The sequence below is a fragment of the Sarcophilus harrisii genome, chromosome 6, assembly GCF_902635505.1.
Source record: "Sarcophilus harrisii chromosome 6, mSarHar1.11, whole genome shotgun sequence".
Taxonomy (NCBI): Eukaryota; Metazoa; Chordata; class Mammalia; order Dasyuromorphia; family Dasyuridae; genus Sarcophilus; species Sarcophilus harrisii.
Window position 1 is genome coordinate 195,510,313 of NC_045431.1, and position 15,418 is coordinate 195,525,730.

General features: G+C 33.8%; 1 protein-coding gene across 1 annotated transcript; it reads left to right on the forward strand.

Moving 5' to 3' along the window:
- The first annotated feature begins 8,786 nt into the window (after positions 1-8,786).
- Positions 8,787-9,827, forward strand: LOC100917196 (olfactory receptor 5P3-like). Its single transcript, XM_003773538.2, has one exon. The coding sequence runs from the start codon at positions 8,820-8,822 to the stop codon at positions 9,825-9,827; it is 1,008 nt and encodes a 335-aa protein (XP_003773586.2). The 5' UTR covers positions 8,787-8,819.
- The last annotated feature ends 5,591 nt before the right edge of the window (positions 9,828-15,418 follow it).

A 15,418-nucleotide genomic window follows, 5' to 3' on the forward strand; every position in this document is an offset into this window, starting at 1 on the left:
ACCTCTTACCCCCTACCTCCCCTCTCCCAGATGGCAGGATGACCAGTAGATGTTAAATATATAAAAAATATAAATTAGATACACAATAAGTATACATGACCAAAACGTTATTTTGCTGTACAAAAAAGAATCAGACTCTGAAATATTGTACAATTAGCTTGTGAAGGAAATAAAAAATGCAGGTGTGCATAAATATAGGGATTGGGAATTCAATGTAATGGTTTTTAGTCATCTCCCAGAATTCTTTTTCTGGGCATAGCTGGTTCAGTTCATTACTGCTCCATTGGAAATGATTTGGTTGATCTCGTTGCTGATTTCCTTGATATTATTAAGAAGATGTTATCTAGAATTTAAAATATGTTCAGAAGAATTGCATATGTTTAACTTATATCTGATTGCTTGCTATCTTAGGGAAGGAAAAGGAGGGGAGAAAAAATTGGAATACAAAGTTTTGCCTAGCTTTGATAGTGAAAACTGTCTTTGCATGTATTTGAAAAAAAAAAAAAAAAAAAACTTTTTTTTAGGAAACAAAAAAAAAAAGATGTAATCTATCTTGCCTTCAAAGCCTTAGAGCAATCTGGTTGTACTTCCATTCATGTGCCATCCACATGACTTTGTTTTGTTTATGACTTGTCCTTCATATATTCCCTTTTCCCTCTTTAACTGCTATCCTATCTCTCTGCCCACTATTTCTCTGTTTAATGTATGTCTATGCTAAAGTTTGTATGTGTATACCAATGAACAAACTCTCTTCAGTTTATATGAAAGTCAGGATCATGTCATGTGCATGATCACAACCTTTTCTGCTGCTTAGTATTTTTTTCCATCTTTCCACTTCTGTTATATGAAATTGCCTCGGCCCGCGAGGCAGTGTGTGTGGACCCTGGAAGAAAAGAGATAAGGGCAAGAGAGAGGGGACGCAGGATGGAGGCAAGATAAATCCATCTGATCAAGCCTCATTTTAATGGGTTCAGTAGTACAGATATATATAGCAGTAGGGTTGCCTGAACTTAGTACAGGATGGGGGTCCTAGACAAAGGATTGGTTTCCTGCCCAAGGATGAGCTGCTCAGGTGTCTCTGATTGTAGGAAGCTCTATGATGTGATTAGGGGATGCCTAGATATCTGCCTATTCAAAGTTAGGGCAGTGCTTGGTCATGTAGGATGTGATTAGGAGATTCCTATTCAGGAAGTCTTTGGTATGATGTGATTAGGAGATTCCTATTCAAGGTTAGGAATGTGGCCTTATGTGGCTGTAGATTAGTGCAGGCTCCTCACATGAAATAGTAAGTTTCCTCCCCTCCTTCTTCCTTGCTTCCTTAGCATATTCCCTGTTTCTTCTATTTTCTTTCATCTCTTAAGACTCACAAGATAGAAACAACATACCCCAGGTCTTTTGTTTTTCTTAGCTAAGTGGCCCAGTGACTAAAGCACTAAATCTAAGTTAGGAAGACCAGGGTTCAAAGTTAGATTCAAACACTTATTAACTTCATGACCTGGGCAAATCACTTTACATCTGTCTGCTTCAGTTTCCTGATCTGTAAGATGGGAATAATAATAGTACTTACCTCCCAAGGTCTGTGAAACCTAACAGTATACCAACACCATGCCAGGAAATTGAATTGCTTCCATTTGAAATGTCTTAGGAAGATTCTGAAGATCACCTGGTAGGATAAGACACTGAGGTCCTTTCTTGAACTAAACTACCAGGCGTACCAACTCTACTGCAGAGAACACAATGCTGGTGGGCTGGCCACATTGTTAGAATGCCAAATGTATGCTTGCCAAAAAAAAAAAATGTTTTATAGAGAAACACAGAGCAAGTTGGTCTGAAAAAGTGATACAAATATACTCAAAGTCTCTTTTAAGAACTTTAGAATTAATTATATGACATGGGAGGAAGACACTGGCATAGGACCGCCCAACATAATATGCCCTCATCAGATAGGGCAAACAAGAATTGAATTAGCCCAAAAGACATATGAGATATGCAAAATTAGAGCAGCCACCCCAAATGTTCATAGGGACTATTTGTGTCCAACGTGTGGCAGAGCCTTCTGAGCTCATATTGATCTGATCAGCCACAGTCGGACACATTGTAACTGGACTCTAAATAATGATAGCATTTTGGTCCTCTTCAAGTACAAAGGATAACAACCACCCAACCAACCAACTAGCAAGTTTTGAGGATAAAATAAAATATTATGCTTTATATAGTTTTTCAAATACATATATAAAACACATGTACATATATATACCTATATGTGTATGCAGACATATATGGTTATTATAATTATTATCTCCTATGACTCTTGATGACATTGTGGTTCTGAAAGGTCATATATTTCTTCTTCTCCTCTTAAACATTTCATCAAAAAAATAGATCCAAGTTTGGATACTATATTGTAATGTTCTGGTTAGCTTTCTGGAGGTCCTCTACTTGGATCTATTTTTTTCTAGGTTCATCTTTTGGGCTCTCCCAATCCTTGGTTTATCTTCATTGTATTTGTCATCTATACATTCATATCTAAAACCTCAGTTTCTTGACTGAGACTTTGCTCTTGGGTCAGACTATACAATCTTTGATATTCTTGAATGTTATTCTTTGGCCTGTATATATCAGCTAAGCGAAATTGCCATACTCTGCAGAAATTCCTGGGTTTTAGCCGAGTCTCCTGATGGTTTGACTTAGATTTGTTCTCCATTCTTTGACTTTCCCTTTTTTCTCACAATAGTCCTGAAATTAGATTTGGCTCTATCCTTTGCTGTTGCTGAATGGTGTCTAAAACACAGGCCTCATTCAGATGTTGACAATTGCCTGGTACCAGGCCTTCTGTGAGACTCTATATACTACTTTGGACCTTTCACCTTTTGGAAGGTTTCTTTGTGATTGGAGCATGGATCCTGGATTGGGCACAATCTTTCTGGGCACTAGTCTGACTCTTTTCTTGCTACTGAGGAGGCTGACACTGGTAGAGTTTCGTAATTCTGAGCTGTAATCGTGTTAAAGTCAATCTAGGATCTACAATAAGTTTGGTAATGTCCTCCAGAGCAAGCGATTATCAAACTGCCTAAAAAACCCAAGTAAGAAATGGAACACAAAGCTTCTGTTGTGGTCATCAGTTGGGTTGGGTTTGTAAATGGTGACTTAGCTCCACATGTGCAAGATAGGAAAATCCAGTCTCAAAAGAGAAATCTGTTTAAGTATTAATTAACAATTAACTAATTAAATAAATTTTAATTATCAGTAAGCACAAAAATTCAATATAAAAAAAGAGATGCATATGAAAATGTGAAACTATTACAAATAACTTTTAAATGTATATTACTTATGAATTATTACTCATGAAATAAGATTTTTAAAATAAGTATAGGAAATCAATTCTTTCACTTGCATCATATTTATCCCTAAATTCTGAGCACCTACTGTATATTGTTATTCATATTAGGTGCTTAATAAATGTCTGTTAAGCAGCTGATCATTAACCTTTTGTGATACTACAAAAAGAGGAAATGGTAATATGGGATTTCTGGAGCTGTTAAGGATGAATAATTCACAAATATCAACACCATTTCCAACTATTGACTCATAGAATATGTTAATTGTCCTATAGGAAATCTGAGTTTATATATCAGAATCATTCATATCCCAGGAAATGATCACATGGAGATTTGAAAACATGTCAATGTTGTTTCAAAACATGGATTGTTCTCCACATTGGGAATAGTATCTTTGTTCTAGGAGCTGAATTTCTAGTAAAGTTGAATTTCACAGTGAGACCATCCAATCAAATATTTTTATGTGGAGACAACATGGATTGTGACAGAGATGGATCTAGTGAGTGAACTAGATTTCTTAGGGGAAATGTGAAATGAAGATTTTTTAATATGAAATGAATACTGTTACCACTCTAATTGCTACATGATGAATCAAGTCAGTTTTTAAGACCCTCTATGCCACGTCATAGTTTGGCCAATTTGTTGTCCATTTTTACTTATTTTTAAGCCAAAACAGATAAAGAACAAGAGAGAATTAATGGAGCCCCTGAGAACTCTTTTGTGTATATGCAATTTTCTCAATCCCAGTGGGTTTTGAAAGATATTTTAATGATGTTGCCTATATTTGTTGCTAAGCTACTGAAATGATTATATCCCAGGTGTCATTAACTTGACATAAATGTGGCAAAAATACCATGCAAAGAAAGTTATTTAGAATCTCAATTCATTGTTGTTTTACATCAACATGTACCATTACTATTCCTTAATGGTGCTGTAAAGATATTATCTAATTATTGTGTTGTGTCACATCTCATAAGGCATGTCCACTTGTATGCAATTATCTAATTTGCTTATTTCTTTAATCCATTTGGTTTTTTAAAATATTTGTCTTATTTTTATTGATGTCTTCTTTTTATGTCACATTTGTTTCAGAATATATCACTACTCTCATCATCACTTGTTTAAAACAATTTTTTAAGAGAGATAGTTATTCTGAAAAGTTAGTTAACATGACCCATTCTAATGGCACATAGTAAATATTGTATAGCCACAGACTTCCATATCTGAAATGACAAAAGGGAGATGCATTTTATCAACTTTTTTCCCCAATTAAATTTGGTCACTATGATTAGTGTTTAGATTTGAATTTCTTGCTGTTTTTGCTGGTTTATCCATTTGCAGTTTGGTAATCATTGGGTTTTGTTGTTGTAGTTATTGTTGTTTTGTTCTGTTTTGTTTTTTTTTTTACAAAGTTTGGTTCTATCCATTTGTATTGATGCATACTACCACATTTCTGTACCAGTTTGTTTGATGAACACTTGCTTTATTTTATATTTTAAAAGTTTTCTTATGAATATTTTGATGTATATTGATCTGTCAGTCTTCTGTCCATTCACTTTTTCCCCCAAAAAAGTGATTATTTCCAGATGTATTTGATCCCTTGTGTAATGACATGTGAAGTTAATGATTTGGAATTAACATATTTATATAAAGCCTTATGGTAACATAGCATGCTCTTGAATAAATTCACATGTACTACAGGTTATATCATGTATGCTGAAGCATAACTACAAACAAGAAGTATATGATAAAACATGATCAGTTAAATACATAATCTAAATGTCTTCATATATGCAATGTTTTGTGTGTTCTTTTCTCCCTATCTCAGGTTGAAGCTTCAAATGAGGCAGAAAATCTTGAACATTAAAAAGCATTGAATTAATATAAAAGAAGGAGAGCTAGAGTTTGAGTGAGTCTCAGGTTTAAATCCCATGTCTGACACTTAAAAAAGTAAGTATCATGGGAAAGTCTTGTTTTCTTTATCTTTAAAACTAAAATTTCAAAGAGTTGTTTGGCAGGAAATACTTTGTAAAATTTAAAGCATATTGACTTATTGTCATGTGATTATGATGATCATATCAATACTGTGAGCCTGGTGGTTTTCTTCTACTAAAGATCCCTAAACAGGATAATGAAATAGTCAAAGCTGTAGTTTGGAAAATGTATTTTCACCACTATGTGTAGGATATATTTTAGTGGGGAGGGCCCAGAAGCTTAGAGTCCACTTAAGAGGTTGTCAGAATAGTTCAGGCAGGAGGGAATGACAGGCTGAAATAATAGTAATAGTGAGAATGCAGAGAAGAGGGTAAATATGAAGGTGTTGTGAAAAAGGAATTGACAAGATTTTAGAATTGATGGTACATAGGGAGAAGGGAGGCAGTAGGAGGAATAAGGGGCTGATTCTGAAGTTTTGAAACTGTATGACTTCAAGGATGATAGAATCCCAACAGAAATAGAGATTCAGGGAGAATAGACATGATGAATTTTGTTTTGAATATGCTGAGTTTGAGGTGCCTATGGTGTATCCAGGTAGAAATACTGAACAGTCATTTCAATCTATGTGGCTAGACCTCAGGAGCAAGATTAGGTCTGGATATATATATCTGGGAATTATCTTCATATAAGGGTAACTGATTCGGTGGTAATGAATAAAATCACTGAGAAAAAGTATAGAAGGAAAAGAGAAGAAGGTTCAGGACAGAGCAACCATGGTTAAAAAAAAATTAGAACATGGATGATAATCTAGCAAAGGAGATACAGAGATACACAGATATATAAGGAGAAGCAAAAGGAGTCACAAAATTCCTGGGAGGATCTGGTATGTAGGAAGACATGGTGATCAGTAATGAAAACTGCCAAATACTGTCAAGAGATCAAAAAGAACAAAGACCGAGGAAAAGGCTATAAGATTTAGAAATTGAGATAATTTTTAACATTGCGTAGAGCAATTTTTAGTGGAATATTTGATTCAGAGGCCAGATTTAAAAGAAATGAGAAGGGCAGGGAGGAAGGAAAGAGATAGAAGCAAACAGATTTCTTTTCTGGATATTTATCTTTATAAGGAAGAAAATACATAGGAAGATAGAGTGGATGACAGGATGATTGGGACAAGTAAAGGATTTTTAAGGATGAAACTTAATATTGAGCCATCTGGTCCTGTCCAGGGTCCTGATGGCAAGTGGACTGATGGCTGGGTTTTTAGGGGACATGGAGGCTTAGACTATTGCTTTTCTAACTCTTTTCTGTATGTAGTCGAAAAGTCCCCCAATTGAATGATTCTAAATGACTTTCCGAGTTAACAGGAGATTTTATTCTTGATAATTAGCTGAAAGTTATTATTATATTAGAAAATTACCATCGATTACAACCATTTAGCTTATGTAAAAGAAAAGTATGGACACTTGGGGCTTCTATTGCTCACTTTCAGAACCTGACATATCTGACCTTCAGAAACTGACATATCTGCTTTTTATTTCTCCTGTGCTGTGTTTTCCTTCTTTTCTCATATACTTGAACTGTTTTCTCTTCCACCCTTTTAAATCATCCCTTCTTTACTGCCTATTACCTAGATCAGGGCAGATCTCCTATGAGCATTGGAGAGTTCTACTGGTAGCATACAATACCAAAATTCATTGATGTCTGAGAGAAATAATTCCTGTGACTATCTAAAACATCTTCTTTGTATTGTCAGATGAAATGTAAATAATGACAGGTGAATTATTTCACATATATATTCATATAAAATTATAGGACGTCTTTGATAATTTAGTGAATCTGGCATCTTATTGATATGTGTTCTGCCACCACCTATGTGGACCCAACCAATCCATACTTCCTCATCCTGTGAAATTCTTGTCCATATTTTATGACAAATCTTTCATGGAGTAGAGTTGAGATCTTAATCCTTGATTTTTAAAAATTTAACTTAATTTTAAAATTAATAATAGTTTTTTATTTTTCAAAATACATGCAAAGATAGTTTTCAACATCCACCCCTGCAAAATCTTGTGCTCCAAATTGTTCTCTCTCTTTCCCTCTTTCCATCCTTCCCCCCTCCCTTAGACAGCTTTATTGTCTAGATCTGGATGTTTTAATAGTTAATGGATAGCAGTAGAGATTTTGTGATTTCAGTCAGTTATGTACCTTTTGTTATTGCTTCATAATACAAATCCATTGTATTTCCCAATCATACATATTATGATAGTGTGCTTAATACTTCTCATAGCTATTTTTGGAAGTGTGCTGAAGCCTACATATGTTACAAGACATCTTTTCATTGCCCTCTGACCACTCAAAAAATGAATTCCTCTAAGAAAATGGCTCATAGTAAGTAGAGTTAGAAATACAATGAACTAATTTATAGGTCATCCATTTCAAAATCATACCAAATGGAGGAATTCCCTGTTCAGATTCCCAGAGATTTCTAATGAATTCCAGGCAGGTGGTTATCCAGCTTCTGCCTGAACATTTACATTGAAAAATACCTTTCATCTCTGATGACAATCCAATGTTAGACAATTTGAATTGGGTGAACTGCTCTTTAACCCCAGACATCAAAATTTAAAGAATTCTTACAGTACTTACATTCCATTAGCAGTATAAAGTTTAGTGTGACATCTACTTAGCAAGAATAATTAATTAAGATACAGCTGACCAATTTAAAGTTTATTTTAAACCTTTTTTTTATGTTTTCAAAATAAAATAGACAATACAATTACTGAAATTTTCATTCTTAAAGTTGCCTTTGAAGAATCAATATTTTATAATATAATGTTGAATTGTGATGAAAAATACTGGTCAGACTTGGTCTTTGTCTTAGCCATGACTTTAACCTTCAATAAATAATGTCCTCTTTTGTAAAATCAAAGCGTTTTCTTCAGGCATCTTTAAGTTTCCTTCTAGGGATGATCTTTTGTGACCAGTGCTGAAGTTTACATGCTAAATAAACAAATCCATGCTCATATCTAAATGAAAGTTCCTGAACTGGAAAAAATAATATAAAGTAAGCCATTTGATACACTGCTGCTCAATAGATAGTTTCTGCTACATGAAATACTAAAATTTTGCATTAATAAAATCAATGCAATTATAATAAGACAAGCTGTAGGAGTGTAGAGGGGAAACATTTTTTTAACTTCATATCTTTCATAAACAATTTATTTCCAAGAGATTCTGAAAAATATATAAGGAATTGACAAAAATATGTGTCCTCCATGAAGTCTCCTTTGGTTCCTACTTTAGTATTCCAATAAAGCATTATTTAATTTATAATCTTATATTTTTTATCATCACTATTTGTGTGTCTTCTAAATCCTGTTAGATTTTTAAACTCCTTCAGTAAAAAGATAATGATATTCATCTTTGTATTCCCTCATTCCCCCAAATATGGCTTTTTATGTAATAAATGTTCAATAGAGAGATAACTACCTACTTACCTACATACATACATATAAAGATATCTTCATCTTAGTCTTGTATTTCATGCAAATCTCTTTTTTTTTTTTTTTTTTCTCAATAGGCACCTTTTTCACACAGATGTCATTCAAAAATCACACTGCTGTGACAGAATTCATTATCTTGGGGTTAACAGACGCTCCAACTCTTCGTGCCATTCTCTTTGTGGTATTTCTAGGTGTTTACATTTTCACATTAATTGGTAACCTTAGCATAATCATATTGATCAGAAATTGCTCTCAACTTCATACTCCAATGTACCTTTTCCTCAGCCACTTAGCTTTTGTAGATGTTGGATATTCCTCATCAGTAACACCTGTCATGCTCATGAATTTTCTTGGGGAAATACCCTCCCTCCCTCTAGCAGGATGTGCATCCCAACTGTGTTCTGTTGTCACTTTTGGGACAGCAGAATGCTTTCTGTTGTCTGTAATGGCCTATGATAGATATGTGGCTATCTGTAGTCCCTTGCTCTATTGCACCAATATGTCCACTAGACTCTGCACAGTATTAGTGATTGCATCCTATCTGGGTGGTTGTATGAATGCTTGGGCTTTCACTGGTTGTTTATTGAGTCTGTCTTTCTGTGGACCTAATAAAGTCAATCATTTTTTTTGTGATTACTCACCTCTATTGAAACTTTCCTGCTCCCATGATTTTCTTGCTGAAATTATTCCTGCTGTCACTTCTGGGTCAATTATTGTAGTCACAGTGTTAATCGTAGTCATCTCTTACATGTACATTCTTTTTTCTGTCCTAAAAATGCATTCGTCTGATGAAAGACACAAAGCCTTCTCCACCTGCACCTCCCATCTAACTGCAGTCACTTTATTTTATGGGACTATTACATTCATTTATGTGATGCCTAAATCTAGCTACTCAACTGACCAGAATAAAGTAGTTTCTGTCTTCTACACAGTAATGATCCCCATGTTGAATCCCCTGATTTACAGCCTGAGAAACAAGGAAGTAAAGGGGGCCATAAGAAAATTGATAAGCAGAAAACACTTGTTTTTATTAAGAAAAATGTTGTGATGATTATTAAAGTTAGTAATAAATGCATTTAAAGGGAAATATAGCTCAATTGTTATTGATTATTTAATGCATCATTAGCTTGAGTTGATTGTGTAGTCAAACATCACAGAATTAATTCATGTGTTCAATATACACTTTGTCATGTGGAAATGTCTTGGTGTTCTGGATATGCTTTTTGATACATATTTTTTAAATATAAACAAAATTTCTCTAATGCTAATACTGTAGAACAAAAAATAATTTTGATATAAATATAATACTAATTTCAATGGCTTCTCCTACAAAGATTGAAGATATGTTGTTGTGGACTCTTTGAATAACAATTTAATCCTCAATCTATGAATTGTCTTTGAGAAGAATGAGTTTAACTATCATGCTGTAGAGAAACTATTAACTGATAGCTGAAAAGAGGACAGCAAAAAAAAAAAAAAAAAAAATAAGAGTTAAGATAACATTTCCTGAGAGGTCTAATCAAAATCCTTTTCTTCAAATAAAACATAGTTCTTGATGGGACTTGAATTGTTATCCTGAAATAAGTCATTTGTTGAACTGCGTTTACAGAACTGGGAGGTCAGAAGTTATATAGATGGTTAAGGTGCCTTTGTCTGTGATCTTTCTCACACCTGATAGATTATAAATACTTATTTATATGTATTTTTATTGTTTGTGATATTGTAATAAATAATTTAGTCAGTAACCTTGATGTCTATTTAAGATGTGGTGGAAGAAGGGAGGTGATACATGTGTATAATATATAGCAATATGTGTATACATATATACACATGTATATACATATATGCACATATTACATATATATATGTACAAACAAAAACTTTTGGGGAAATGATTTATTTTAAAATTCTTATTTGGAAATTCTTAAATACCACTTGTTTGATAAACTAGAATGAGAATAATAGATTAATTGAATATATATTACAATTTTAGGAATTAATAGGGAAATCTCAAGATGTAGACCTTAAATGCCTTAAGGTTGGTAGGGACAATTTAGACTACTGTTTCTCTATTTATCTCTATCTGGAAGTGTACTTCAATATCCTCTTGCATAATTTATTCATTGCAATTATATATTAATAAATTATTGGGGGGTGTCATACATTTGGTGTGCTAGTGAGAATTAACAAATTGGCATACTTTGGATACTTTATGAAGTTCCAATTTATGTTCTAAAGAATTTTTCGGTCTTGAAATACTCAATAGTAATTCAAGCTAATCCAAATGTCTTTTTTTGTTTGTTCACCTAACATATAAAAATTTAAGTTAAAACTTACTTTCTAGATAAAAAGAATTGAAAATAAAAGATGCTGTTCAAGAAGACATCAAAATATATTTAAAATATGAAAGTTCTCTTGAGAACCTTTAAGTATTAACATTATTCTTGATATGAAAACATTTACTTTGTTCTTGTTCTTTTATCAGGGTTACAACTTGAGTAGTTCACATACTTCTGCTTTATTTGTGAAAGAGACAGCAGAGATGAGGGTGGGGCACTTCATCCAAACAAACAAGCAAACAAACAAACCCTGGCTTCAAACTTCTCCCAGTAAATAAGTCATCAAAGGATATGGATAGGTAGTTATCAAGGAAAGAAGTCTAAACTATCAGTAAACGTGAAAAAAATGCTCTAAATCACTAACAGAGAAAAGGAAATGGAAGTAATTCTGTTTTACATCATACCTATAAGGTTGGCAATGACAATAAAAGTGACGACTGTTGGTGGATCTGTGGGAAAACAGGCATAAACTGGAAAGACTTGTATGAACTGATGAAGAATGAAATGAGAACCAGCAGAACAAATCATACAATTCCAATAACACTATATAGAAAGGCCAATTTTGAAAGCCTTAAGAGCTCTTATCAATGCATTGATCAACCATGATTTCAAAAGGCCAATGATGAAGCTTACTATCCATCTTATAATAAAAAGATGCTGAACTCAAGATGCAGAATGAGATACACATTTTTTGAAAATTATTACTATGGGAATTTATTTTTTTGTTTTACTATACAAATGTGTTACAATGATATTTCTTTTTCTTTTTTTTTTAATTGAGGAGAAGGTAAAAAGGACAAGGGGATTAGAGAAATGATTAACAACTCCAACTGCAAAAAAGGGGGAGAACCCAAGGAAGGCCAGAAAAATATTGGGGATAAGCAGGCCTAAATTTATAGGTTATATATAAATTTCTTTTAATTAAAAAAAAATCTACATAATAGAGATTTACCGTTTCATGGATAATTCTCTTCTTTTCTATATCGTGTGTGGAAATAATCATTTCACTTGTTCTATGTCTAGTTCAGAATTTTAAAAAATTAAATAACTATTAATAGGAAAGGAAAATGTGATAAATTATCTGTGATTTCTTTCAAAGTTTTCTTATCACAATACTTGTTAAACTTCATTTAATGAATTTTTTTGTCAAAATAATTCATTGAAGTTGCAGATTTTCTTCATATGAAAAAAATTTTTCAAGAGTCAATTATGTTAAAATCAAAGAGAAGATAGGTCCTGGTCTTCATATAAGGAAAATAATAAAAATAAACAATTGAATATATGGAATTAATTTAGGATAGTTGTTTTGCCAATAAATTGCCAAAATGATAAAAAAAAAAAAAGGCAACAGTCAATGTTGAGGCGTTATAGAAAAAAATCACACTAAACATTGTTACTCTAATTGTTCTTAACATAATCCTTATAGAAAATAATCTGGAAATATAAAAACAAAGTGGCTGCAAAATATCTATATTCCTTGACCTAGAGATCTCTCTAGTATATCAAATAGTTTTCAGTAAGTTTAAAAACAAATATTTTTATTATTTTTTGTTAACTAACTTTCCACCTGTATTTTTCTTTTTTTCTCTCTTCCATAGAGTCACAATTCATGACAAATCATTTTTAATAAGTAAACTGACAAAAGAAGAAAAGAAAAAAACCCAGCAAAACTTATCAAATCATGGGGTAGGGGTGGGGGGCAAAGCTGATGTTTATATGTAAAGTTCCACAGCTGTGTGCCTCTAAATCTGTAAAGGAATGGTGGATGGTGTCTTTTCATATCTTTGAGATTGTTCTTTAGACGTTTTTATGATTCATTTTCAACTATTTTGTGTTATGTTACCGTAATCATTGTATGATGTCTTCTTGACAAAATTCACTATGCATCAATATGCACCAGCTCATATAAGTCTATTTAGGATTCTTTGTATTCATCATATTAATTGTCATCTTACAGCAAAATTCCATGAAATTCATATACTACATATTTTAATCTACTCCCAAGTGGTTCTATAAATAGGTAATTGTGTGTGGCGTCTTCCTTTTTGTTACTGATCATCTTCAGACACAGTGGAAAGCAAATGCTAATATCCTTTTACAATCTTCTGGAATGATTGAGATGTGTGTGTATGTGTGTTAGCAAATAATAACTTAGATCCACAATGTAATTTGCCCTATTCATAGTTCCTCTAATCACCAAGAACTACAAAATGTAATCCTGAGCATAGTCTCATGATTTTAGAGACTGGTTTTTATTGTCTTAATGACATCTTTTAAGCCTCTTTTTCCGTCACAGATTTATAAGAAGGGTGGAGAAGGGAAAAGGCGTAGACATTTACATAAATGCCTACTATGTGTCAGACACTCTGCTAAGTGCTTTACAAATATTTTCTCATTTAATGTAACAGTGAATGAAGAATGCTGCGTCTCTAGATATTTACTCGCTGTGACCCTTGCGTCAGTTTCCTCATTTGTAAAATTAGCTAGAGAAGGGAATGTCAAATCACTCCTGTATCTTTGTCAAGAAAACCCCAGAAGGGGTGAGGAAGAGTCGGATACGAGTGAAACAATCGAACAATATTTCCTCCCCAGCTGATTTGGTTAATAGAGGTCGTTTAACAAGCAAGAGGTTGCAGAATTGATGGCGGCATGATCCGGTTTTGCTTAACTTCCTACTTCCTTTATTCTCAGTAACCAGAAGTCACATCCAGTAGCGCTCCCTTTTCTGGCCATGAGTCCCTGCTCTTTCATCCCTAACTATCTAGATCAACCAAATCCCTCCCATAAACTGTCATTCTAATCTCCCCCTCTTTTATGCCCTTGGTGTTTACTTTCTATTGGCGTTTTGGCCGATCTCTAACTTTTAGTCACTTCTCATTCACTTACTCCTTCCCGATTTAAAAACATTTCTAGATCTTCTTCTTTCTTTAAAAACTTTCATTAGATCCTATTATATCCTAATTCTACAAGATGGATCTCTGTGTCTCCTTTTTACATCTCTAACTTGTTTCTCAGGTCTTTCAAATATGACTTCCAAGCCTCATGAATCATCTGAAACTATTTTACCCTAATGTACCAATGAACTCTTCCTTCAAATTCTATTTTTCCCCTCAGTCCTTATCCCAGGACCCAGGTCACAAAAGGGCACCTTGAGATTACTCTTTGGGTGAAGGAGAAACCTTACTTGGGAATGATATAAAAGCAGTTGATCATGTGTGTATTTAAAATGCGACCTTCCACAAAAGGAGTTGACTCCCTGAAATGAAATTTCCCAGAGTAAGCCTCCCGAAAGGAACCTAGATGTATAGCCCCAAAAGTCTCCTGACTAAAATGCTTTAACTTGTTTTTAAACCACTTTATGAGGTAGGTAATTATCATTTGTCCCCGTTTTATAAAAACTGAAATTCAGTTAAGACTTGTTCACCATCATACAGATAATAAGGACTGATATTCAAACCCATGTTTCAGAATTCTCGATACAGTATCTCTCTACTAGGATCTGAGACCAGCCTTTGTTTTTTTTTTTTAGAGGTCTCATGGCCCCATTTGGGTTTCAGCATCCTCAGAGCCTCTTCCAAAAATGATTACCTTTTTTTTTCTCCAGGTTTCATGAGTTTAGACTCATGATACCTATGTCATTCTTGCCATCCTTTTATTTTGTACTTTTATTAAGTTTCTGTCTTGGGGTTTGGGAGATGTCTTTAGTTTATGTTTTTAATCTTTTGTGTGTGTCATAGAGCCTTTTGGGAGAAGAAAGGAAGGGAGAAAGGAAGGAAGGGAAGGAGGGAGGAAGAGAAAGGAAGAAAAGAAAGGAGGAAGAGAAAGGAAGAAAAGAAAGGAGGAAGAGAAAGGAAGGAAAGAAGGAAGAAGGAAGGAAGGAAGGAAGAAAAGAAGAGAAGAAGGGAGGAAGACAAAGAAGGGAGAAAGGAAGGAGAGAAGAAGGGAGGAAGAGAAGAAAGGAAAGAAGGAAAAAAGAAAGAAAGAGGAAGAAAGAAAAAGGAAGGGAGAGTAGCAAAGTGGATTACCTAGGAACTAAGATAGACTCGAGTCCAAAGAAGCCGGAAAATGCATCAAGTCTGCCTGCCCCAAAATCCAGGATAAAAGAAGCTAACTACAAGAATTCTCTTTATTTCTTTTATCTTTTTTTTTTTTTTTTTGGGGGGGGGGTCCAAATCAAGAAAAATATTAACCAGCCACTATCAGGCAATAAAATAAGCCCATTCCAATGGATGGGGAGCACCCTGAATCTGCCCATCCCCATGCTCTAGAAATTTAACTATCAGAGGGAATGAAAAAGGCG